Source organism: Macaca fascicularis, chromosome 4, assembly GCF_037993035.2.
Source record: "Macaca fascicularis isolate 582-1 chromosome 4, T2T-MFA8v1.1".
Classification (NCBI taxonomy): Eukaryota; Metazoa; Chordata; class Mammalia; order Primates; family Cercopithecidae; genus Macaca; species Macaca fascicularis.
The window spans coordinates 114,103,124-114,130,962 of record NC_088378.1 but is presented as its reverse complement, the minus strand read 5'-3'; the positions used below and the strand labels follow the sequence as shown (position 1 = coordinate 114,130,962).

The following is a 27,839-nucleotide window of genomic DNA, read 5'->3' as shown; positions in this document are numbered from 1 at the left end:
TTCTGTCTCGTTGATCTGTCTAATGTTGACAGTGGAGTGTTGAAGTCTCCCATTATTATTGTATGGGAGTCTAAGTCTCTTTGTAAGTCTCTAAGGACTTGCTTGATGAATCTGGGTGCTCCTGTATTGGGTGCATATATATTTAGGATAGTTAGCTCTTCCTGTTGAATTGATCCCTTTACCATTATGTAATGGCCTTCTTTGTCTCTTTTGATCTTTGATGGTTTAAAGTCTGTTTTATCAGAGACTAGTATTGCAACCCCCGCTTTTTTTTGTTCTCCATTTGCTTGGTAAATCTTCCTCCATCCCTTTATTTTGAGCCTATGTATGTCTCTGCATGTGAGATGGGTCTCCTGAATACAGCAGACTGATGGGTCTTGACTCTTTATCCAGTTTGCCAGCCTGTGTCTTTTAATTGGAGCATTTAGTCCATTTACATTTAAGGTTAAGATTGTTATGTGTGAACTTGATCCTGCCATTATGATATTAACTGGTTATTTTGCTCGTCAGTTGATGCAGTTTCTTCCTAGCCTCGATGGTCTTTACATTTTGGCATGTTTTTGCAATGGCTGGTACCGGTTGTTCCTTTCCATGTTTAGTGCTTCCTTCAGGGTCTCTTGTAAGGCAGGCCTAGTGGTGACAAAATCTCTAAGCATTTGCTTATCTGTAAAGGATTTTATTTCTCCTTCATTAATGAAACTTAGTTTGGCTGGATATGAAATTCTGGGTTTAAAATTCTTTAAGAATGTTGAATATTGGCCCCCACTCTCTTCTGGCTTGTAGAGTTTCTGCCGAGATATCTGCTGTTAGTCTGATGGGCTTCCCTTTGTGGGTAACCCGACCTTTCTCTCTGGCTGCCCTTAAGATTTTTTCCTTCATTTCAACTTTGGTGAATCTGGCAATTATGTGTCTTGGAGTTGCTCTTCTCGAGGAGTATCTTTGTGGCGATCTCTGTATTTCCTGGATTTGATGTTGGCCTGCCCTACTAGGTTGGGGAAGTTCTCCTGGATGATATCCTGAAGAGTGTTTTCCAACTTGGTTCCATTTTCCCCCTCACTTTCAGGCACCCCAATCAGACGTAGATTTGGTCTTTTTACATAATCCCATACTTCTTGCAGGCTTTGTTCATTTCTTTTTCTTCTTTTTTCTTTTGGTTTCTATTCTCGCTTCATTTCATTCATTTGATCCTCAGTCGCAGATACTCTTTCTTCCAGTTGATCGAGTCGGTTACTGAAGCTTGTGCATTTGTCACGTATTTCTCGTGTCATGGTTTTCATCTCTTTCATTTCGTTTAGGACCTTCTCTGCATTAATTACTCTAGCCATCAATTCTTCCACTTTTTTTTCAAGATTTTTAGTTTCTTTGCGCTGGGTACGTAATTCCTCCTTTAGCTCTGAGAAATTTGATGGACTGAAGCCTTCTTCTCTCATCTCGTCAAAGTCATTCTCCGTCCAGCTTTGATCCGTTGCTGGCGATGAGCTGCGCTCCTTTGCCGGGGGAGATGCGCTCTTATTTTTTGAATTTCCAGCTTTTCTGCCCTGCTTTTTCCCCATCTTTGTGGTTTTATCTGCCTCTGGTCTTGATGATGGTGATGTACTGATGGGGTTTTGGTGTAGGTGTCCTTCCTGTTTGATAGTTTTCCTTCTAACAGTCAGGACCCTCAGCTGTAGGTCTGTTGGAGATTGCTTGAGGTCCACTCCAGACCCTGTTTGCCTGGGTATCAGCAGCAGAGGCTGCAGAAGATAGAATATTTCTGAACAGCGAGTGTACCTGTCTGATTCTTGCTTTGGAAGCTTCCTCTCAGGGGTGTACTCCACCCTGTGAGGTGTGGGGTGTCAGACTGCCCCTAGTGGGGGATGTCTCCCAGTTAGGCTACTCAGGGGTCAGGGACCCACTTGAGCAGGCAGTCTGTCCCTTCTCAGATCTCAACCTCCGTGTTGGGAGATCCACTGCTCTCTTCAAAGCTGTCAGACAGAGTCGTTTGCGTCTGCAGAGGTTTCGGCTGTGTTTGTTATTGCCCTGTCCCCAGAGGTGGAGTCTACAGAGACAGGCAGGTTTCCTTGAGCTGCTGTGAGCTCCACCCAATTCGAGCTTCCCAGCAGCTTTGTTTACCTACTTAAGCCTCAGCAATGGCGGGCGCCCCTCCCCCAGCCTCGCTGCTGCCTTGCCGGTAGATCACAGACTGCTGTGCTAGCAATGAGGGAGGCTCCGTGGGTGTGGGACCCTCCCGGCCAGGTGTGGGATATGATCTCCTGGTGTGCCTGTTTGCTTAAAGCGCTGTATTGGGGTGGGAGTTACCCGATTTTCCAGGTGTTGTGTGTCTCAGTTCCCCTGGCTAGGAAAAGGGATTCCCGTCCCCCTTGCGCTTCCCAGGTGAGGCAATGCTTCGCCCTGCTTCAGCTCTTGCTGGTCGGGCTGCAGCAGCTGACCGGCACCGATCGTCCGGCACTCCCCAGTGAGATGAACCCAGTACCTCAGTTGAAAATGCAGAAATCACCGGTCTTCTGTGTCGCTCGCGCTGGGAGTTGGAGACTGAAGCTGTTCCTATTCACGTAAATTTATTTCATAAAGCAAGTAGTTTAGATTTTTAGCCTGGGTAGCTTTAAGTCATTTCAGACTTCTTGGTGGTGTTTGCCATCAATTTGCGGTGTATTTCTTATTAGATAAAGTTTCTATCTCTGAATTTATATGATTATTTTTACTTCTTAATTCTTAAGTGACAGATTTTAACATTAGCTTCTGTTTTCAATAGCGTATCTAGGAGATACGATGCATCTTTTAATAAACATGATCTAAAGTAATTATTAAATCAGTACATGATACATCTTTTAATAAGCATAATCTTCTAAAGTAATTATATAATCAGTATAAATATCTTTCATTATTTTCATAAAGATCATAGGGCATAGTGATTCTGAAATGGCTTGCTTTTATATTAGGCCAAAAAAACAGAATCCTGAAAGCACAGTAATAATTAGTAACTGAACCACATAACTGAGGTCTGACAATATGTTTCTCCATATCTCTAAGCAGGCTTTGCATGTGTCTTCTTGTTTGTCCTCCCTTCCCCCCCTCATTATCTTTCCTCTCTTCTTCCTTCTCTTTCCTTCCCTCCTTGCTTTCTAAGTTTACTTAGTTGTTGATGTTTCCTAAGAGCTTAAATCCTTTAATCCAAAATGTTGGTGTGAATGTGCACTGAGAAAATCAGTATTTTGGTTAGCAGTTTAAATTGCTTCCCAACAATCCTTTTATTGGTACCTAACTATAATAGAGTATGATAAGTGCTTTAACAGATAACTATTATAGAGTATGCTAAATACTTTTATAAAAATATATTCAAAGTGCCAGAGGGGAAAGATCTGTTGAAGAGGGAGCAGAAGAGAATGCTTCATATAGGAAGTGACATTTTAATTGGGTTTGAAAGTGGAGTAGGAGTTTCCCCTGTGCCTGATGTAAGGCAGATCAGGCAAAAGGAGCAGCATTCATTCAACATCAACAAATAATAATTGAGTGATGATTGTATTCCATTTACTGTTCAAGACATTGGGAATATAATGATGACTAAAACTAGTGAGACTTCTACCTTCATGGAGCTGATATTCCAGTGGGGGAGACAGACTGTATTAGTCGGTTTTCATGCTGCTGATAAAGACATACTCAAGACTTGGTACTTTATAAAGAAAAAAAGGTTTAATGGACTCATAGTTCCATGTGGCGTGGGAGGCCTCACAATCATGGTGGGAGGTGAGAGGCACGTCTTACGTAGCTGCAGACAAGAGAGAGAATGAGATCCAAGTGAAAGGGGTTTCCCCTATAAAACCATCATCAGATCTCGTGAGACTTATTTACTACCACGAGAACAGTATGGGGGAAACCGCCCACATGATTCAATTATCTCCCATCGGGTCCCTCCCATGACACGTGGGAATTATGGGAGCTGCAATTCAAGATGAGATTTTGGTGGGGTCAGAGCCAAACCATATCACAGACAAACAAGTGTAGTGAAAGAAAACTATAGCAGGATAAGAGAGAAGAATGAGACTTGTGGAAGTGACTCTATTAATTTAAATAAGGTTGTTTTGTGTGTTTTGAGGAACCCTAGTCCTGAGAGACCTATGAAAAATAGATTCTGGAGACAAATTAGTTTGAGAAACGTTACCCTATCTGCCATAAAGAAACTTAGGTAATGGTGGATTAAAGCCAGGTAAACAAGTTATTAGACAAGAAAACCCCTGATCATCACTAGGATTTTGTGAGCTGAAGTTCCAAAGAGCACATTGTAGGAGAAGCTGGACCAAGTATGAGGATCCAGTGGCCACGTAGGACAGGGTAGGAGCCTTTGAATCATGATGAAAAGTTTGTGCCCCAACCATGGCAGGATTAGTTTTGGCTTTTAGAAAAGATACTCTGGTGGCAATGTGGCAGCTATCTCGAGTGAAGAAAGTATAAATCAAGAAGCTTTCCAATAAAAAAGAGAATGATGAAGGCTTCAAAAATGGAGAGAAAAAGGTAGATTTTAATGACATTTGGAGGTAGAATTGACTCAGATAATTTTGTTTATAGATAATAAAGAGTCAGAAAAATTCTTGACTTAAAATGTTTTAAACAAGTGAAAGTACATCTTCAAGAGAGGGAAACTTGGCCCTGATCTGCCAGTAAGTAAAGGTCACAGCAGAGGTGTAAGGCAGCAGCAGGCTAAGCTGTGCTGAGTGTGTGGGAAATGGAAGCAAAGTCATATGTTCAAAAATGTGCAAGATTTGGCATCTCCACCACATTTTTCTTTCACCTTTGAAATATGGGAAGGTTAGAAATGGAGTGGAATAATATCAACCTGGTCTAGTTTTGAAAGGTTGAGCTTTTTAGGAAGAAGCAAGCTTATTATCACTTTTAAATAAGACAAAACATGACCTTGAATTAGATTAGCCACATATCTAATTGGTGAGCGCAGCATACCTAGCTGTACAGTGCTCTGCTCACCAAAGCCAAAGATGGGCAGGTGGCTGCATTCTGCTGCCAGGTAATATCTGAACCTCATTGGCAGGCAATGAAGCAAAAGAGAGAGAGGAATTTGCAGCTGGCTGGAAATATTAGAGAGTATTAGCAAGAGGGAAGGAAGTGTGGCTTAAAGTTATAGTGTGTGTATAAAAAGAGTTCTATTTTTGTGTATGTATGTGTTATAAATATACATACCTATAGCATTCCCCACCATGTTCATCTGTGTTCCATCAATGTTCATCTATGTTCCATCAACTGGCTATGATCTATTACTGATTAAATCAGAAAAATATCACCTTATTTGCTTTTTGCTCTTCAACTGCAAGGATGTCTTTGGTGAGGCACTTTATTAGAATTCTCTTACAGAAAAAAAAAAATCAGTAATTCATCTTGAGGATGAAATAGTAGATGAAGTATAATTAATGGTTTTAGCAAACTTAGCAAATACAAATATGAACTTTTTTGTGAAAATGAAAACTGCATTGCTTTTTTTTAAGACAGGGTCTCATTCTGACACCCAAGCTGAAGTGCAGTGGCATGGTCAGGACTCACTGCAGCCTTGACCTCCCCAACTCAAGCAAACCTCCTGCCTCAGCTCCCCCCAAGTAGCTGGGACTACAGGCATGTGCCACCATGCCTGGCTAATTTTTTGTATTTTTATTAGAGACAGGGTTTCTCCGTGTTGCCTAAGCTGGTCTTGAACTCCTGGACTTAAGCAATCCACCTGCCCTGGCCTCCCAAAGTGCTGGAATTACAGGTGTGAGCCACCACACCCAGCCTATTTCTTAAAAGTATAATATTCTTACTGGTGGACTTTATTCAACTGATAGAGAATAGTTAAAAATACAGAGAGGCTAGGCATGGTGGCTCACACCTCTAATCCCAGCACTTTTGGAGACCAAGGCTGGTGGGTTGCTTGAGGCCAGGATTTTGAGAACAGTCTGGCTAACATGGCAAAACCCCGTCTCTACTAAAAATTCAAAAATTAGCTGGGTGTCTTGGTGCACATCTGTAATCTTGGCTACTTGAGAGCTGAGGCTGGAGAATCACTTGAACCCAGGAGGTGGAGGTTGTAGTGAGCCAAGATTGCAACACTGCCCTCCAGCCTGGGTGACAGAGTGAGACTGTCTCAAAAAAAAAAAAAGTTAAAAAATATATAGAGTTTAAAAATACGAATTACCAAAATATTGTAGTTTGATGTCACTACTCACTTTTTTTGTTATTTATTTATTTATTTATTTATTTTTTGATATGGAGTCTTGCTCTGTCACCCAGGCTGGAGTGCAGTGTTGCAGTCTTGGCTCACTGTAACCTCCACATCCCAGGTTCAAGCGATTCTCCTGCCTCAGCCTCCCGAGTAGCTGGGATTACAGATACGCGCCACTATGCCCAGCTAATTTTTGCATTTTTAGTAGAGATGGGGTTTCACCATGTTGGCCAGGCTGGTCTTGAACTCCTGGCCTTGTGATCTGCCTGCCTCAGACTCCCAAAGTGCTGGGATTACAGGCATAAGCCACCGTGCCCATCCACTACTCACTTTTTCTTAGCCTTTTCATTACTGATGAACTAGATTAGAACAGTAAGTGGATTGTTACACTTGACATTTTGTACTTCATCTGGAAATACTGGCGTTAAAAACTAAGTCATACTGCCATTTGTATAATATTCTTAGATCTTTATAGGTGTTTTTTCTTCAAATAAAAATTGTGTTTTTAAATGTCTTTGATATGATTGTTCAAAATGTTTGATATTTTTGTAAAACAGAATTAGAAAACCTCTGGCCCCAGCATCAGAATGGACCCTTGATTTGATTTCCTCTGACCTTTGGAAAACTGGTTTTTGGTATTAATGCTGTATGCAAGAGGACCTCATAAGGTGCTCTGGTTCTTTCAGAATGGAACATGAAAACTGGAGAGTTAGTGTCAGTGCTCAGTGAACATCTTTTGTGAGCTGTGGGTTAGACTTTGATGCTTACAAGCCACATAAATAGCAAGCCATGGACTCCATTGACTTGTCCCATTTCTCTGGCTTTCCACATTTTTCTTCTTATTCTTGTTTTGTCTCTTCATTATATTTCTTCCTCTTGATGGGTTTCCACCTCTTTGTAGTATGTGTTTTCCTGACCTATTCTATTTCTGATCCTCACTCTGGGGCAGTCCTGGCCTGCCATCTTGGGAAGCTATGTTTTTAGGAGCCAAGACCAGCTTGTGAGGATGGAGGTCTGGGCTTTCAGAAGCCATGCTGCAGAAACAAACACAGGCAAAAAGTACTCTTGCCTAACAACATCTTCATTACTTTGTGGAGTATTTTAGTTTTTTCTTAATATGTTTTAAAAAATTTTTTATTTTAGATTCAGGGGTGCACATGTGCAGGTTTATTATATGGGTATATTGCATGATGCTGAGGCTTGGGCTTCTAATGATCCAATTGCCCAAGTAATGTACGTAGTACCTGATAGGTAGTTTTTCAACCCTTGCCTCCCTCCCCCCAATTTTGGAATCCCCAATGTTTATTGTTACCTTTTCTGTGTCTGTGTATAACAATGTTTAGCTCCTACTTATAAGTGAGAACATGTGGTATTTGATTTTTTTTCTGCATTAATTTGCTTACGATAATGGCCTTCAGCTGCATCTATGTTGCCATAAAGGACACGGTTTTCTTTTTGGCTGCATAGTACTCCATGGTATATAAGTATATTGTGGAAATTTGACCCTAAATTCTGTTTCACACAGTCTGCCTTAGGCATCTGTTCTTGGATTTTGATGTTTGCCAGGTTTGTAATTTTGATCCTATATCATAAGCTGAAATTTAGTGTCTTAGTCATACCTTAATTCTTTCCTTCACCTGATTTTTGGTTTGCATTTCCTGCCTTGGAGTCACCCAACCCCCTCAGCAAGTTGTATTAGTATCAACATCAAAATAGAGTTACCTGCAGAATATCTTAATACAGCGCTTAGTGGTGATGTTCATATTGGAAAAATTTCACAAAACAAAGTGCAGAAAAAGTCTCTCAGGTTGTACTCCATATACAAATGCTAGAACATCAGAATCACTTGGGAAGATTTTGAAGTCAGCAAAGGGTGCATCTAAGACATCCTAACGCTAAGAGACATGAGGTATCATACTCCTGTTTCTACACAAAAAAGATCTGTTTGTTAATCATATTGTTTAGTGGCTACTAAGTGGTATTTTGGGTATTTTACATTTATTTTATATGATAGGTTTGTTTTTCATATTGGCATTTTCCCGAGTTTTAGAACTAGTTATTTTGGAAATTAGTTGGCAGGGGAAAGGGTTGAGTGGTATGTCACGCATATTTTAAGACATTGGAGGACAGGTTCCTCTTGAGTATTTTCATGCAGAACATCTGATTTTAGAAATATTTTATAGCCATTAAGTGGGAAATGCTCCTGTCTTCAAATCTGACCACTTACCATCGCCACTGATATTACCACCCTGGTCCATGGATCTACCATCTATTCCCTGAACTCCTTTAATGAGCGTTTCTACCTCTATCCTTTCCGATCTGTTCCCAGCACAGCAGGCAGAAATGAACCCTCTGTCAATGTCAGTTCACTTTAGTCCTGCACATAGAATATTGTATTAGCTCCCCATTTTACTCAGAGAAAAAGTCAAACTTCATTCATTGGTCCACGTTTTCTTTTCCTATATCTCTGTAATATAGATCATAATCTGAACTGAAACTATATATTCATTAGTTGGATTTTTTGGAGTAATGTTTTATGTTTTCTATCTTAATTTTAAAAGTATGTAAGTTATCTTCCTTTAAAAGAAAGATTATTCATTTGCATGTGATTTTTAAAATTCTTTCTGCGGTTAATGGCCCTCACCCTCAGGAGACAGATACTCCGATTTTAATATATTTCCTCATTTCCGAAATGAAGATAAAAGTATCTACCAATAATACCTGTTTACCTCAAAAACCTCTATTGCCTTTTTTTCTCATCACACCTTTACTTATTTACAGAAACCTTCATTTATCTCAAATATGCTGGGACATGATTAAAGCTCTTTAAGCTGTCCTGATCATAGCTGAATGGCTTGTTTATAGATTTGCAAGCAGGTTTCAAATAAAAATTCATCCTAATAAGATGAAACAAAAATAAAACTAAGTCATTTTTGTGAAGGAAGAGCCCTCTCTGTGAGTGGGGTCAGGTCAGGGGAAGATTGTAGTGTGATTAATTTTATTTATGGACCCTAAAAATTGAATCTAAAATTTGCAACACATCTGTTTTTCTCACATTCTATGGCTTTTATGTCAGTTTTCTTTAGTAAGTTTTTTACACGTGTGGATTACTGTGTTTTTAAAAAATTTTTTATTAATATGATTTTTTATTGATTTATTTCTTCATAGCATGTTTCCCAAACATAAATACTAGACTGTGTATATGTATATCATGTTACATATTTACTTTTTATATGGTTGAACTTTTTTATTTCTGTGAATCCATTTCCTCTTCAGGTAATTTATGGGATCATCTAAAGCTTAAATTTATGTTTGAAGTCTTCACCAAAATTCTAATTCAGATATTAATATATTATTATAGATGTTTGTCAGTAATTACTTGCAAGTTTATCTCATCACAGTTTGAAAATCTGTGTGTAAGAGCATCAGACAATATGAACTTAGTGTTAGTGTTACTTGGAAAACTTGCAGAATAAATTTAAAAATGAAGAAAGTCTCATTTTAAATTGATTTTTCACTTTTTGCTCTAATAATTCAAGAAAGGTAGACAGGCCAGACTGGCAGAATCCTGGCCTCTGCGGTTGGCTGGCATTTACACAGGTCTTTCATATATGATTTAATAAAAGGTGACATGAAATTCAGAAATGTAATCTATAAGACAATCAGAGAAAGACAATTTTTGAAGCACATTCTTGTCAGTATTGTATAATGCCTGTTCTGTAACTGTAATTTTTTTGTGTATCTGTCAAATGATGTTAAGCTATATTCAGTAATGAGGATAGCAGGAATTCGAGACCCCATGTTCATTTCTTTTTGTGACAGGAAGGTCAGCTTTTTAAAAAATAAGAAAGGAATAGAAATTAACATTTCTCCAGAATTATGTTTCCCTTCATTTGAGGTTATCTCTTAATTCCAGCATTTTACTGCGTTTGATAAATAGGCCAAATATGTGTTTTATTTATTTGAGGGCTTGGGGGAGGCAATGAAACTTTACAAATTTCAACTGGCATTGCAGTCTGCTGATAAGGATGGGAGTTTGCACCGCTCTGAAGAGATTACATGAAGTAGAATTGGAAAGCAAATTGTATTTACAAAAGATAGGATGATGTTCCTAATAGGTGTTCAGAATAGACTATTCACTCTCATATTCTGCTGAGCTTTGCGAGACATAACTTTATTTCAAAAAGGACAAATCTGACTGAAGGGAAAAGCATTCCCTCTTCACAGATACTTTTCCAAAAGGGTTTACATTAAATTTTCCTGATGGGCACACAGCAGTATTTCATGCTGTATCTGTATAAACCATTAATGTGGAAAGTAAATATCTAAATAGTATACTTGATTGCTTCATGCACCAACCATTAGATTACTAGATCTCTATCTACAGTTTTGGGAGAGATGTTGCAATATGATGTCCTGGCAATAACTGTCAAAGTCATCATACCAGGATCCATTTTCATCTTGTTGAGGTAAAGTTATTAAAATGCACAGTTGGTAGGTCAGAAAGATCACTCACTATCTCTTGTCATCTGTGGTTTAATGCTGACCTAAACCACTACTGCATAATGTCAGAATTATCACAGTGTCCAGGCTGCGGAAGTACAACATGCTTCATGATTTATTGCATTTCCTGTCTGGAATGAAGATTATGAAAAGGCCAACAACTGTCTGCAAGCTACAGTGGTTTAGAAGAAAACTTAATTTCTAATTTTTATTTCTCTTTTTCCTCATTCGTTTTAGATTTTGGATTTAGCAAAGGGGACACATTACCAGGTAGCCTGTCAAAAATACTTTGAGATGATACACAATGTAAGTATTTTTTTTTTTTTTTTACTTCATATCCTAATGATTTGTCTTTTGTTACTGTGTCACATTCAGGGTGTTTAGTTGCATCAGTGGAAACCACTCTAGCTATTTTCAGCAGAAAGGGGGATTGCATGGTATTAGGTAACTTACAGCATTTATTGAACGACCAGACAACTAAGCTTGGATGCTGCAGAAGCAGGAATATTTTGTAACTAGGAGAAGCTACATCATAAGAATATCTGCACCTGTCACCTACCACTCCATATCTAGGGATAAGACCAAGGGTCAATAAAGTTTTTCTGTAAAGATCCAGAGTGTAAAAATTTTAGGCATCATGGTCCATATGGTCTGCGTCACAGCTACTCAACTCTACTGTTGTAGTGCAAAAGCAGCCGTAGAAAGTATGCAAATGAACAGGCATGACTATTGATCCAATAGAATTTTATTTATAAAATTAGGTAGTAGACCCAGTTTGACCCACGGGCCTTGATTTGCCAACCTCTAGACTAGATCTGGAACCTGTGCCACAGCTGCCTAGAAGAACCAAAGGCTTTTGCCATCTTCCATGCAGAAAATCTGATCGTTGTACTTGTGGCTGCCACCTGATGTTATCTTACCCTCTTCCCACGTCTCATATTTATCTGCATGGCAAAACCTAGATTGCATGTGGACCCCTAACTATAAACGAGTCAGGGAAATGTGTTTGGTTTTTATCTTGCCAGCTTCCTTAGTAAAAAAAAGCCCGCTTGATTATTGGAGTAAGAGTGGAATGACCCAGTCTGGCACAGAATAGATTTTGAAGTGTGTAAAGCCAATGTCACAAACTCAGAGGCCTACAGAGATTGGGCAAATAGCCCAAAAAAATGAAGCTGCCTGAGATTAGTACCACAGAGTATGGTAGAATTATGGTGCACTGAAGATGTTTGCCCTATTAGAGGCATTCACATTGACAAATTGTGAGGCTCTCTGCAGGCCAACAAAACACATCTCCAAGTCCAATTCAGCTCTCTGGCCCCTAGTTTGCATCCACTGATCCTGAGCCTGGATTTCTAACCTGGGAAAGACATCCAAGAATGGACTTTGGAGATCCTTGTCCTTCTTGAAACATTTTGTCTCTTAAGAACATATGTGTGTTTTTCTGGAGTCCATGGTATTTATTAAAGATCCATGACCCTCCCAAAAAAGAAGTTGCTTTTATTGAGATCATCATCAGCTACTATGCTAAAGTTTTACAATTATTTTTATGCTTTTTATTTGGTTGTTACAAAGTAGTTTTTCCTATTATGGTTATATAATTGCAGAATTTCTTACTTGATAAAGTATCTCATAGGAAAAAGATATTTTGTAATATTGCCAATAATAATTAATAATAGTAATACCAGCCAATATCTATGGAACCCTTAATGCAGTGGTCCTTAACCTTTTTGGCACCAGGGACAGTTTCATGGAAGACAATTTTTCCATGGTTAAACAGGGGCTGGTGGGAGGGCGCATTAGATAATCACGAGAAGCACACAACCTAGATCCTTTGCCTGTGAGGTTCACAGTAGGGTTCGCACCCTCATGAGAATCTAAGGCCACTGCTGATCTGACAGGAGGTGAAGCTCAGGTGGTGATTCAAGTGATGGAGAGTGGCTGTAAATACAGATGAAGCTCCACTTGCTCACCCACCACTCTCCTCCTGCAGACCACAGACTGGGTTGGGAACCCCTGCCTTAATGTATACCAAGCACAGCACTAAAATTTTTTTAACACATTAGCTCTTTTGATTGACATTACAGCAAGATACTGTGTGTATATATCCCTGTCTATGAATAAAACCTCTTTAGAGAAGTTAAACAACCTGTGTTGGATCATACTACTTATAGGGGATGGAACTTAGATTTAAATTCAAGCCGTCTAACTCATCTAAAGCTTGTGAGCCTAACCATCACTGTGCTGTTCTATAGTATTTGGTACTAAATTTCTAATAATGACAGCAGAGGTAATTGGCGTCTTCCTGTTTATCTTCATAGCATGGTAAACATGTAGGGACTCTAACTTGCCTTACATGCTGTAATTGGTTAATGGAAGATCTGGAGCTAGAACCCCCATCTGTTGTGGGTCCTGTCCTCATTTTTCTATACCTAACTTTTGAAAGTATTATTCTAAGAACTTTTTTTAAAACAAAACTTCAAGGAGTAAACATCAAGAAAATAGTAAGCAACAACAAAATCTCATTTGTTTTATCACCATAGGAATCTCGCCAGATAAGCCATGTTTGGCAACACCAGGTTTATATGACTCACTCTCTCGAAGACTGCATTCCTTAATTTGCTTGTTCCACTTGGGTTTTAATTTCATATTGTTCTTTAATCACTTATAGACCCTTTTAATTAAGAGGCCTCAGAACTTTCACAAATGAGGTCTATTATCCAACCTCTTTACTTTTTATAAAAATAAGATACGAAAATTAGATATAAACATTGAGTTTGTGGCATAATCACCAAAAAGTAAGGAGTGGTTTTTTAGTTCTTAAAATCTGCTTTTGTATTATCTCTCCTATTGATTATTCCCTCGAGCATTGCTGCTATTGCCAATCTTTAAAACTTGCTTTAGATTAATGAAGATTTTGGAAAGACATATATCTAAATCCCCTCACGTGTAGAAATAGTCTAACTTAAACCACATATAAATCAACAAAATAAAAAGGCTGTTTATATTCACTAGATCTCTCACTGTGGAGTTTTAGATGTGAATATCCTCCTTCATTTATTATTTTTTCTAATTTAATTTAAAAACAGAATCTATTTTTATTGTCAGGTTTCTGCCATCCTACCCCTCCCCCAAATAAAATCCTATGTTTATTTTCCCGAGGCCTCTGTGATCAAACTCACTTAAATGGAAGTTTTGAAAATGAACCAGTTAATTGATACCATTTGCAGCAGCATTATGATAGTTCCATATGGCTTTTTTGGTAATACCAACTGCCTCATTTTAAGCTGTCATTGCAAAACCTCTTGATTAAAACCCAAATATCCCATAGGTAAAACAATATTGCTTTCATTCCTTCAAAATCAGCATTTGCAGCGGCAGAAATACGAGACCCATGTTTGTGTGAAGGTCATTGTGTGCAGAATGTGCTGATGCCAAGCAAATGTTTGAGAGAGATTCATTTAGTAGATGTTAAAAGCTGGCCTGCTTGAAACCTGTTTTCCTCTGTAGTTTTAGGGTCAATGTTTAAAATAATTTTATACTAATAGTATATTCTTTACTTTCTGCATGTTCCATGTGTAAATGAAAACACTAGGTCATGTGTAGATTAACCACAGAATTTTAATAGAAAATAATGTTTTCAGAGGTAGACCTCTTTGGACACTGAGTAACTGTGGGTACTTATTTTCCAAGTGGCTGAGGATAATTTTTCCCCACCATATAAATCTCTAGAGAAATCTTATTAAAACCTATCACCCATTTTCCTGCAATCTTAAACAGGATATATGTGATACAATTAAGCCCTTTTATAATCACTCAGGGTCATCATTATGGATATCAGTTAGAATGCTGGGCTAGAAGCCACCATCATCTCACTTGGATCACTGCAATAGCTTCCTAACTCATTTCCCAGCATCTACACATGCCCCATTCCAATTCTTTCTCCTCCACACAGCTGCTGGAGTGACCTTTAAAATAGAGGAATCTGATCATTTCAGGAACCTGCTTTTTAAAACCTTCCATGGCTTCCTATTTCTCTTCAGATGAAATCTAAAATTTATAATGTATCCTCTAAAGGCCTCCACTCCACCTACTTTCCTCTAGACTCCTGAACTTGTTTCAGATCCTTCACAGGACATTGGATCTGAAACACTAGGACCAAGCTAGTGTGGTAGAATGCAAACGCTTCACAGAATGTTCCTGTCTCAATACATAAAATAATGCACAAAACATAATTTTAAAAATCATCAACCACAAAGAAAAACACCAATGGCCGGGCGCGGTGGCTCAAGCCTGTAATCCCAGCACTTTGGGAGGCCGAGACGGGCGGATCACGAGGTCAGGAGATCGAGACCATCCTGGCTAACACGGTGAAAACCCCATCTCTATTAAAAAATACAAAAAACTAGCCGGGTGAGGTGGCGGCGCCTGTAGTCCCAGCTACTCGGGAGGCTGAGGCAGGAGAATGGCATAAACCCGGGAGGCGGAGCTTGCAGTGAGCTGAGATCCGGCCACTGCACTCCAGCCCGGGCGAAAGAGCGAGACTCCGTCTCAAAAAAAAAAGAAAAGAAAAGAAAAGAAAAACATCACCAACAGTAACCAAAAAAGAAAACGGGCAAGGAAAGAAGCAAAAAACTCACAAAGTCGTGAAAATGCTCGCTTAATATTTCCAAATGGAGTAAAGGAAATAGCTGCTGACTTGAGAAGAAATAAGTGAAATGGAAGATTTAGATGTGGATACCTCTATTTCTCTATTCCTTTTCCTAATTTAATTTTAAAGTAAGATTTCCATTTTGTTTACTTTATGCTCTTCCCCTTCCCCCCACATACAAAAAAAATCTCTAAGTTTATTTTCCTAAACAAGACCAAAGGAAACTGAATGACAGCCGTATACACTTCCTTTAAAAATGAAAATGAAAGAAACACTCAGAACACAAAGAACGCATCCTAGAAGAAAATATAGAATTCTATAAAAAGGAAACTTCATAATTTCATTTTACTGTCAAGCAACTTAGTAGATCACAATGAACATCACAAAATGAGTTAAGGACAATTGCAGATCAAGAAAAAGGAGAAACAGCATCACAGAGCCTTGGCACAAATCCTCACTTCAAGGCCCTTGGCACTGTTTTAGTGGTTAATAAAAAATATTAATTACCTTTGAAAAAAAGGCAGCAGCCCCATGAGGGGCTTATAGATAAAATCCCCATCTCCCTGGGATGGAGCACATGGGGGAAGGGGCGGCTATGGGTGCAGCTTCAGCAGACTTAAACGTTCCTGCCTGCTGGCTCTAAAGAGAGCAGCGGATCTCCCAGCTTAGTGTTTGAGCCCTGCTAAGGGACTGCCTCAAGTGGGTCCCTGACCCCCATGTCTCCTGACTGGGAGACACCTCTCAGCAGGGGCCAACAGACACCTCATACAGGAGAGATACAGCTGGCATCTGGCGGGTGCCCCTCTGGGACGAAGCTTCCAGAGGAAGGAACAGGCAGCAATCTTTGCTGTTATGTAGCCTCTGCTGGTGATACCCAGGCAAACAGAGTCTAGACTGGACCTCCAGCAAACTCCAGCAGACCTGCGGCAGAGGGGTCTGACTGTTAGAAGGAAAATTAAACAGAAAGGAATAGCATCAACATCAACAAAAAGGACGTCCACTCAGAAATCCCACGCAAAGGTCACCAGCATCAAAGACCAAAGGTAGATAAATCCGTAAAGATGGGGAGAAACCAGCTCAAAAAGGCTGAAAATTCCAAAAACCAGAATGCCTCTTCTCCTCCAAAGAATCACAACTCCTTGCCAGCAAGGGAACAAAACTGGATGGGGAATTAGTTTGACAAATGCCAGAGTAGGCTTCAGAAGGTGGATAATAACAACCTCCTCCGAGCTAAAGGAGCATGTTCTAACTCAATGCAAGGAAGCTAAGAAGCTTGAAAAAAGTTAGAGGAACTGCTAACTAGAGTAGCCAGTTTAGAGAAGAATATAAATGACCAGATGGAACTGAAAAACACAGCACGAGAACTTCATGAAGCATAAAAAAGTATCAATAGCCAAATTGATCAAGCAGAAAGGATATCAGAAATTGAAGATCAACGTAATGAAATAAAGCGTGAAGACAAGAATAGAGAAAAAAGAATGAAAAGGAACAAACAAAGCCTCCAAGAAATATGGGACTACGTTTGATTGGTGTACCTGAAAGTGATGGGGAGAATGGAACGAAGTTGGAAAACACACTTCAGGATATTATCCAGGAGAACTTCTCCAACTTAGCAAGACCGGCCAACATTCAAATTCAGGAAATAAGAGAACACCACAAAGATACTCCTTGAGAAGAGCAACCTGAAGACACATAATTGTCAGATTCACCAAGGTTGAAATGAAGGAAAAAATATTAAGGGCAGGCAGAGAGAAAGGTCAGGTTACCCACAAAGGGAAGCCCATCAGACTAATGGTGGATCTCTCTGCAGAAACCCTACAAGCCAGAATAGAGTGGGAGCCAATATTCAACATTCTTAAAAGAATTTTCAATGCAGAATTTCATATCCAGCCAAACTAACCTTCATAAGCAAAGGAGAAATAAAGTCCTTTACAGACAAGCAAATGCTGACAGATTTTGTCACCACCAGTCCTTCCTTACAAGAGACCCTGAAGGAAGTACTAAACATGGAAAGGAACAACTGGTACCAGCCACTGCAAAAAGATATCAAATTCTAAAGACTATCGATGCTATGAAGAAACTGCATCAACTAATGGGCAAAATAACCAGCTAGGATCATAAGGACAGGACCAGATTCACATAATAATATTAACCTTAAATGTAAAGGGCTAAATGCCCCAATTAAAAGACACAGACTGGCAAATTGGATGAAGAGTCAGGACCCATCTCACGTGCAAAGACACACATAGGCTCAAAATAAAGGGATGGAGGAATATTTACCAAGAAAATGGAAAGGAAAAAAAAAGCAGGATTTGCAATTCCAGTCTCTGATAAAACAGACTTTTAAACCAACAAAGATCGAAAGAGACAAGTGCATTGCATTATGGTAAAGGTATCAACGCAACAAGAAGAGCTAACTATCCAAAATATATATACACCCAATACAGGAGCACCCAGATTCATAAAACGAGTTATTAGAGACTTACAGACAGACTTAGACTCGCACACAATAACAATGGGAGACTTTAACACCACCATTGTCAATATTAGATCAACGAGACAGAAAATTAACAAGGATATTCCAGACTTGAACTCAGCTCTGTACCAAGAAGACCTAAGAGACATCTAGAGAACTCTCCACCCTAAAACAACAGAATATACATTCTTCTTAGCACCACATTGCACTTATTCTAAAATTGACCACAAAATTAGAAGTAAAACACTCCTCAGCAAATGCAAAAGAATGGAAATCATAACAAACAGTGTCTCAGACCACAGTGCAATCAAATTAGAACTCAGGATTAAGAAACTCACTCAAAACCGCACAACTATATGGAAACTGAACAATCTACTCCTGAATGACTACTGGGTAAATAACAAAATTAAGGTAGAAATAAAGACGTTCTTTGAAACCAATGAGAACAAAGACACAATGTACCAGAATCTGTGGAACACAGCTAAAGCAGTGTGTAGAGGGAAATTTATAGCCCTAAATGCCCACAAGAGAAAGCAGGAAAGATCTAAAATTGACACCCTAACATAACAATTAAAAGAACTAGAGAAGCAAGAGCAAACAAATTCAAAAGCTAGCAGAAGAAAAGAAATAACTAAGATCAGAGCAGAACTGAAGGAGGTAGAGACACAAAAAATCCTTCAAAAAATCAATGAATCCTGGAGCTGGTTTTTAGAAAAGATCAAAAAAATCAATAGACTGCTAGCCAGACTAACAAAGAAGAAAAGAGAGAAGAATCAAATAGATGCAATAAAAAATGATAAAGGGGATATCACCACCAAACCTACAGAAATACAAACTACCATCAGAGAATACTATAAACACCTAAATGCAAATAAACTAGAAAAACTAGAAGAAATGGATACATTCCTGGACACATACACCCTCCCAAGACTAAACCAGGAAGAAGTCAAACCCCTAATAGACCAATAACAATTTCTGAAATTGAGGCAGTAATAGCTTATCAACCAAAAAAAAAAAAGCCCAGGACCAGACAGATTAACAGACAAATTCTACCAGAGGTACAAAGAGGAGCTGGTACCATTCCTTCTGAAACTATTCCAAATAATAGAAAAAGAGGGAATCTTCCCTAACTCATTTTATGAGGCCAGCATCATCCTGATTCCAAAACCTGGCAGAAACACAACAAAAAAGAAAATTTCAGGCCACTATCCCTACTGAGCATCAATGTGAAAATCCTCAATAAAATACTGGCAAACCGAATCCAGCAGCACATCAAAAATCTTATCTACCATGATCAAGTCAGCTTCATCCGTGAGATGGAAGGCTGGTTCAACATACACAAATCAATAAACGTAATTAACCACATAAACAGAACCAATGACAAAGCCCATACGATTATCTCAATAGATGCAGAAAAGGCCTTCGATAAAATTCAACACCACTTCATGCTAAAAACTGTCAATAAACTAGATATTGATGGAACCTATCACAAAATAGAGCTATTTTTTGACAAACCCACAGCTAATATCATACTGAATGGGCAAAAACTAGAAGCGCTCCATTTGAAAACTGGCGAAAGACAAGGATGGCCTCTCTCACCACTCCTATTCAACATAGCATTGGAAGTTCTAGCCAGGGCAATCAGGCAAGATAAAGAAATGAAGGATATTCAAATAGGAAGAGAGGAAGTCAGATTGTCTCTGTTTGCAGATGACATGATTGTATATTTAGAAAACCCCATTGTCTCAGCCCAAAAACTTCATAAGCTGATAAGCAACTTCAGCAAACTCTCAGGATACAAAACCAATGCGCAAAAATCACAAGCATTCCTATACACGACTAATAGACAGAGACCCAAATCATTAGTGAACTTCCACTCACAAGTGCTACAAAGAGAGTAAAATACCTAGCAATACAACTTCCAAGAGATGTGAAGGACCTTTTCAAAGAGAACTACAAACCAGTGCTCAAGGAAATAAGAGAGGACACAAACAAATGGAAAAACATTCCATGCTCATAGATAGGAAGAATCAATATCATGAAAATGGCTATAATGCCAATAGTAATTTATACATTCAATGCTATCACCATCAAGCTACCATTGACCTTTATTTTTATTTATTTTTTTTTTTGAGGTGGAGTCTCATTCTATCGCCCAGGCTGGAGTGCAGTGGTGCAATGTCGGCTCACTGCAAGCTCCACCTCCCGGGTTCACGCCATTCTCCTGCCTCAGCCTCCCGAGTAGCTGGGACTACAGACGCCCAGCTATTTTTTTGTATTTTTAGCGGAGATAGGGTTTCACTGTGTTAGCCAGGATGGTCTCGATCTCCTGACCTCGTGATCCACCCGCCTTGGCCTCCCAAAGTGCTGGGATTACAGGCGTGAGCCACCGTGCCTCAGCCACTACCACTGACTTTCTACACAGAATTAGAAAAAAACTACTTTAAATTTCATATGGAACCAAAAAAGAGCCCGCATAGCCAAGACAATCCTAAGCCAAAAAAGAAAAAAAAAAATAGCTGGAGGCATAATGCTACCTGACTTCACACTATGCTACAATGCTACAGTAACCAAAACAGCATGGTACTGTTACCAAAACAGATATATAGACCAATGGAACAGAACAGAGGCCTCAGAAATAACACCACACATCCACAACCATCTGAACGTTGACTAAAAACAAGCAATGGGGAAAAGATTCCCTATTTAAAAATAGTTTTGAAAAAACTGGCTAGCCATATGCGGAAAACTGAAAGTGGACCCCTTCCTTACACCTTACACAAAAATTAACTCAGATGGATTAAAGACTTAAACATAAGACCTAAAACCATAAAAACCCTAGAAGAAAACCCAGGCAATACCAATCAGGACATAGGCATGGCAAAGACTTCATGACTAAAACACCAAAAGCAATGGCAACAAAAGCCAAAATTGATAAATGAGATCTGATTAAACTAAAGAGCTTCTGCACAGCAAAAGAAACAGTCATCAGAGTGAACAGGCAACCTACAGAATGGGAGAAAATTTTTGCAATCTATCCATCTGACAAAAGGCTAATAACAAGAATCTACAAAGAACTTAAACAAATTTACAAGAAAAAAATAACGCCGTCAAAAAGTGGGTGAAGGATATGAACAGACGCTTTTAAAAAGAAGACATTTATGCGGCCAACAAACATATGAAAAAATGCTCATCATCACTGGTCATAGGGTAAATGCAAATCAAAACTACAATGACATACCATCTCATGCCAGTTAGAATCGTGGTCATTAAAACATCAGGAAACAATAGATGCTGGAGAGGATGTGGAGAAATAGGAACACTTTTACACTGTTGGTGGGAGTGTAAATTAGTTCAACCATTGTGGAAGACAGTGTGGCAATTCCACAAGGATCTAGAACCACAAATACCATTTGACCCAGCAATCCCATTACTGGGCATATACCCAAAGGATTATAAATCATGCTACTATAAAGACACATGCACACGTATGTTTATTATGGCACTGTTCACAACAGCAAAGACTTGGAATCAACCCAAATGCCCATCAATGATAGACTGGGTAAAGAAAATGTGGCACATATACACCATGGAATATTATACAGCCATAAAATGTATGAGTTCATGTCCTTTGCAGGGACATGAATGAAGCTGGAAACCATCACTCTCCACAAACTTAACACAAGATCAGAAACCAGACACTGCATGTTGTCTCTCATAAGTGGGAGTTGAACAATGAGAGCACATGGACACAGGGCGGGGAACATCACACACCGGGGCCTGTTTGGGTGGGGGTGCTAGGGGAAGGATAGCATTAGGAGAATTCCCTAACGTAGATGACGGATTGATGGGTGCAGCAAACCACCGTGGCATGTGTATACCTATGTAACAAACCTGCACGTTCTGCACACGTACTCCAGAACTTAAAGTATAATTAAAAAATAATAATTTAAATGGGGATTCACTAAAGATATGCACATACCTTAAATATTATATCTTAAACTTAAGACATTTGAATGCCATTTATTTGTTAGGGCAAGGTCTTTTGAGTATCATTTAGTGTTTGGAATTTGATTTTATCTTTCTTTTATAAACTATACCCATAGTATGGCATCAGCAATTTCCAACTTGGATTCCTTAAAGTAGAAAAGGAACTTGATATGCAAAGCAATAGGATCTTTCTTCCTCTCCTTCTGTGACTTCAACCTTTTTTTTTTTTTAAGTGACTTGCCTTTCTTGAGTCTTTAAAAATATTTAATGTAGATTTCATAGAACTAACAACTCTTTCTTTTACATTCATTTTTATTTGCTTTTCCCATAGCAACCCTATGACTTAACGCTGTTATCTCCATTTCATAGATGAAGAAACTCAGACTTTAAAAAGATTACCCTATTTCATTTTGTGCACATTGAAGTCTAATAAACATATTGCTAACTGACAACTTGAAGCGAGGTATAGAAAATCCTAACATATTTTTATAGCGTAAGATATTAGATTATTTTTGCATAAAATACAACTATGTTTTTACAATCTTTATAGCCAAGTTTCTCTCTAGAAATAAAATTTATAATGGAGATATCATTATCAGTTTGATTTTGCACACAATCTCTTGAAACAGATTTCAGAGCAACTAATGATCTAGTCAGAAGGCCTGAATTTTAATTCAGACAAAACCAGTTACTAATTCTATGACTTTGAATAAACTATCTATTCTCCTTAGGCCTCTGTACATGGAGGAGATTCAATTTAATGGATTCCCCAAGGTCTTTCTAATCTCTGGTTTTCTGTTTACAAACTAGAAAGCCTTCTGATTAAAATGTATTAGACAATAAATTTACTTTTTGTGAAACACATTGCAAAATGCAAAATTTATATTGGATTTTTAATGAATTGGGTGAAAATTGAATATAATAAAGAAGTTCATAAATGATCCCATTGTTAATCAAAATTATAGATACAAAAGATTTCGGAAACATTTTGAAATCAAGCAGTTAAGTTAAAAAAATAAAGCAAAGATAAAAATTTGTTCTTAATGATCTATAACTTTTAAAATCAGTCTGTATACTCTCCATCTGTTACACAGTGGAATTACTGTAAAATTAGCCTAACATGTATTAACAACTGGCAAAAGAGAATCAGAGATTCTTAGGGTACTTAAATAAGCATTACCAGAAAAGACATTATGTCTCTGTCTGTTGGTCCGTCCACCAGTAGGGTTCATTCTGGACCATAGCAGCAACCCCTTTTTTCCTGGCCAATTCATTTTAATCTGCTATAAGATTATACACAACTTCAGTCGCACCACATCTCTTTTTAAGGGTTTTTGGTCACTCTCTGTTGCCTAGAGAATTAGGTCTTGACCACTTACCCAGATTTTCAAGGCTCTCTCAGGCTGGCCCCTGCCTGTCTTTCCAAACTCATTCCTTATTGTTTCCTTGCATGTGCCTTTCATATTAGGCTATGTGAACTATTTCATATTTGCTTTCCCAGGACATTGTCTCTTTACCTCGCTCACGTGGTCCTGCTGCAAATATTGCCTTTCCCCTCATCATCCCAGCTTTTCACTCTCTGCATCTTTCCAGACCCAACTCAAATAGCACTTCTCTTTCAAAGCCTTCCTTGATCTCAGCCGAAATTTCTCTCTACTATGGAGTGTAATAGGTCTTTATCTGTGACCCTCATCACTTCTCCATTCTTGGTAGAGGTTTTTAAGTATATGACTTACTGGACTGGAAATTCGAGTTAGTCAAATGTATTCCTGTATGCTGAATAGCAAATAGTTTATAACACAGTCTTTTATATAGTAAGGCTTTAATTAAATATGCAAAATTATCACTGGTATACACTATTTCTGGGTCCACCTCACCAAATATGAGATACCTACAGTGTGCAAGTCACTTCAGTATGAAGGGTGAGACATAAAAGGATTAGTTAATAGAAGACAGATGAACAAAAGAAATGGAATGACTTCTCAGTTTCCAAAAACTTGATAAATGAAAATACCACCAAAGAAACCAGCAGTCACTCACTCAAGCAAAATGATATTTTTGTTGTCAATTCCAACTGCAGAAGGCGAGAAGGCAGGGATTTGAGACTGTGGAAAGCAAACTGCATGTAAGGAGAGATTACTATAGTGCATAATTTGAAATCATACTCAAAGTTAAAGTTTAATGATAGTATTTGAGAAAAAATAACATAAGTTATGAACTAGGCATGTTTGTATTCAGGCACAGTTAAATTTACAAGAAGAGATTTTCTGTAAGAAGACCAAGGAAACGCCAAGATTAGAATGAAGAATTACATTGACTTAGGTTGCTTTTTCGGTTTATATCATACTAAATGAGATTGCATATGCCAGACTTACAAGTAAGCGCTAAAACACAAGTGGTATCAGGGACCAGCATCGAAATGATCAAAAGTGATTTTATGATCACTTAAAAAACAAAAACAACACAAATATTTATTGGCCTACAATGTGACAGGCCTTTTACTTGGAACTGGGGATACAATAATGGATCACACAGATCCCTAACCTGTGCCTCACTAACACACAGTGTCCCACACATACCTACACACCTACACATACACACACACACAGGTTTCTATTCCAAACACAGTTTTATTTCTAAGTTTTTATTTCGATGTAATTGTCAACCAGAATTGGTAATGTTTTGGGTATTGCCAGAATTGAAGGCATGGTGTAGATGGGAGGTGGCAGGTGGGAGTTGGGGACTGGGGAGGTGAGAGAAAGGTGTCTAGTATACCCCAAGGATGAATGGTGATACCAGTCACTGAGAGCAAAGGATGGGGAGAGGGGAAAGGATACGTTTCCTATTGGGTGTGAGCTGCCTTTGAGCAATCTTAGATGTTGAGTAGGTGTTGGATAAGGGACTGAAACTAGATAGGGAACTGGATCCAAACACAGAGGCTCAGACTAGAAATATAAATGTGGGAGCCATTAAAGTTTGGGTAATGGTTGAAGCTCTCCTTGAATGAAATGGTGTAAGTAGTTGATTAAGTGTTAGAATGTGTACAGCTAGAATCCATGTTTCAGGTATTAAGTTATAAACAAGGACTAGGACCAGTTTTTGAAACTCATATATTTATAGCTTTGCCATGTATTAATGCAATATAAATTTCCTTCCTTTACAGGTGGATGATTGTGGCTTTTCTTTGAATCATCCTAATCAGTTCTTTTGTGAGAGCCAACGTATTCTAAATGGTGGTAAAGACATAAAGAAGGAGCCTATCCAACCAGAAACTCCTCAACCCAAACCAAGTATCCAGAAAGCCAAGGATGCATCATCTGCTCTGGCCTCTTTAAATTCCTCTCTGGAAATGGATATGGAAGGACTGGAAGATTACTTTAGTGAAGATTCTTAGGCAGTTTTGTAACCCTTTATCCTCAATAGCCTTCATTTTGTTTTTAAGATTTTGCTTTTGTTGTTGTTGAAAAAGGGTTTCACTCTGTCACCCAGGCTGTAGTGCAGTGACACAATTACAGCTGATTGTAGCCTCGACCTTTCCAGCTCAAGTGATCCTCCTGCCTCAGCCTCCCAAGTAGTTGGGACCACAGGTGTGCATGCCATACCCGGATAATTTTTTTAAAAATTTTTTGTGGAGGTGGGGGTCTCCCTATGTTGCCCAGGCAGATCTCAAACTCCTGGGCTCAAGTGATCCTCACACCTCAGCCTCCCAAAGTGCTGGGATTACAAGTGTGAGCCACTGTGGCTGGCCTTTCTTTTTTTTAACCTTTTTATTTAACTTCTCTCTTCACTGCATCCCAGTCCATCTACAGAAAGCAGGTTTGAGGTAAAAACAAAGACCTTCACTATATTTTGCTTTGACAAAAGGAAAGAGGAAGAATTTCTATTAAAATCTATCACTTGAGTGATGTCATTTAAGTCCTGTTTTAGGAGATAAAAATAGCTTTTGGGACTGGTTAAAGTCCCCCAGAAACTATAATACAGTTAAGAACAACTTTTGTTTTAACTCTTATCACTTTGTAATTTTGACTCAATCCTTTTCTGGACCATTTTTGTTAATAAATATCAAAGTGTACGTGACAGTGTCTGTGTATAATTGGGAAAGTCGTATGTCATAACAGAATGAAGTTAGCTTTAGAAAGCCGAGCATAGAAATGTAGGTCTTCATTGTGTTAAAAGGGAAATATTAGAAGCGCTCTCGCCACTGTAGTTCAGTGAGAAATTTTATGATGGAATGTTTTGTATCTGGCAGTTTTTAAAGTGGTCATTTGGAATATCCAACACACTGCTTATCACTAATGAAGAGTTTAAACTTTTCTTTACCTTTTTTTTTTTTTAAAGAGTTGACCTGTTTTTGGTTATTCTACATCAGGCACCTTTGAGTGGCACCAAACTCTCCGGAGGGAACTGTGACTTGGGAATTAAAAGAAACAAAATTTGTATAGCCAGTTATATTTATTAAGGAATAATAGGGATATTTTATTATGTAAAATAGTGGCACATCTTAGCTGCTGCCATTACTCTGGGGACAGGTTCATGAAGAATAGACAATTACCAAGCAAGAAGACTGTACATATAAAGTGTTTATTTTACTCTCCAACTTCCATACCTTATTACTTATGTGGTTGCTGTGAATTACCAAATAGATTCGGTAAATTAATTAACTTCAGCAATGAATAGTGATACTTGTAGTAACTCCCTCCTTTCAGTGCCAGCAATAGAATTTAATAAATGTTGTGGATGATTACAGACATACGAGACCAATGCCCTGTTCTCTCTGCCTGCTTTTGTCAAGGGAGTAAGGTGAAGTTGATGATCCCTGGCACGTATGCCTTGTGGAGCAGTGGCATTGTGGATACCCTCGTCTACATAATGATTTCCTCTCGGGGCTCTACTCACTCACCAACAGGATTTGGGGTGCTCAGGAAACCCGGTTTGAAACATAGTTCTTCCTCATCTATTACCTTGGAATATGTGAAAAGTATTAGTGTATTTCTGTCTTCTTTTCCTGGTAAAGAGGGATATTTTTATTTTATCCTTTTGAATCCGATACTAACTAAATTAAAAAGAGGACATTGTATTCAGAAAACTAGACTTAGCAGCACCGTGTTTTTAATCATGTGATAAACTGCATCACGATGAAAAGGATTAAACAGGATCAGATCATCAGAAACTAAAAACGTCAACTGAGTTTTCATTTTAGTCTTCTGAGTCAAAGATTTCTTGGAATATTTAGCAACATATAATTAAATGAGATACTATCTCAACTTTTACTTGTCTTGGTGAATTATTATTTCCTAGTTCAGAAAATAGTATTATTCCACTACAAATTACCCCTATAAATCTCTGCCTTCTGAAACCATCTGCTACTCCCTTCATCATTTGTAGTTCTCAACAGGAATCTGATGATTGCCTGCCACTTTATCCATGGACTGCAAAACCACAAGTCCTTTTTAAAAAAAAAAATAAGAACAAGTGCTACCTGGAGCTGTTTTAACCACAGAATTAAGTTAGCTTTAGAAAGCCAAGCATAGAAATGTAGGTCTTCATTGTGTTAAAAGGATATTAGAAGCACTCTCGCCACTGTAGTTCAATGAGAAATTTTATGATAGAATGTTTTGTATCTGGCAGCATTTTGCAAGGCTGTCTTTTTCTACTGCTTCATGTTCTTCTTTTATGAAGCCTGTGCTCCCACCAACTAAAAGGACAGAGTCATTAATGGCATGGTAGATGTAGCTTACTGGACTATTTATTTTATACTGGCAGCCCCAGGAAATTGTGTCATCCTACTTGAATGTTTTATATGTGTCTAGTCCAACTCCAAAATAACACTAGTTTAAATATTAGTTGTATTACAGGTTCAATTCAATTTATTCATAAGACATGTATTATACAGAAGAATATATAAATATTCTGTGAAATCTATAGATTACAGGATAGGGGATAGAGGTTTATAAAAGATCAAAATTAATGCTTTTCTGGTGCTTTTTGGAGTTGGAAAAAGCAATTTATTTTTCATGCTT

At 38.4% G+C, this 27,839-nt stretch overlaps 1 protein-coding gene across 2 annotated transcripts in view; it reads left to right on the top strand.

Moving 5' to 3' along the window:
- Nucleotides 1–25,891, top strand: part of PRIM2 (DNA primase subunit 2) — a 316,216-nt gene extending 290,325 nt beyond the window's left edge. For both annotated transcript variants that reach the window (XR_012433693.1, XM_005552641.4), the window contains 2 exons: nucleotides 10,943–11,011; nucleotides 24,983–25,891. Coding sequence is in view for 1 of the 2 variants with exons in the window: in XM_005552641.4 (XP_005552698.3) it covers nucleotides 10,943–11,011; nucleotides 24,983–25,213 (300 nt within the window). In the remaining variant the exon portion in view is untranslated. The remainder of the gene's footprint in view (nucleotides 1–10,942; nucleotides 11,012–24,982) is intronic.
- Nucleotides 25,892–27,839: the final 1,948 nt, after the last annotated feature.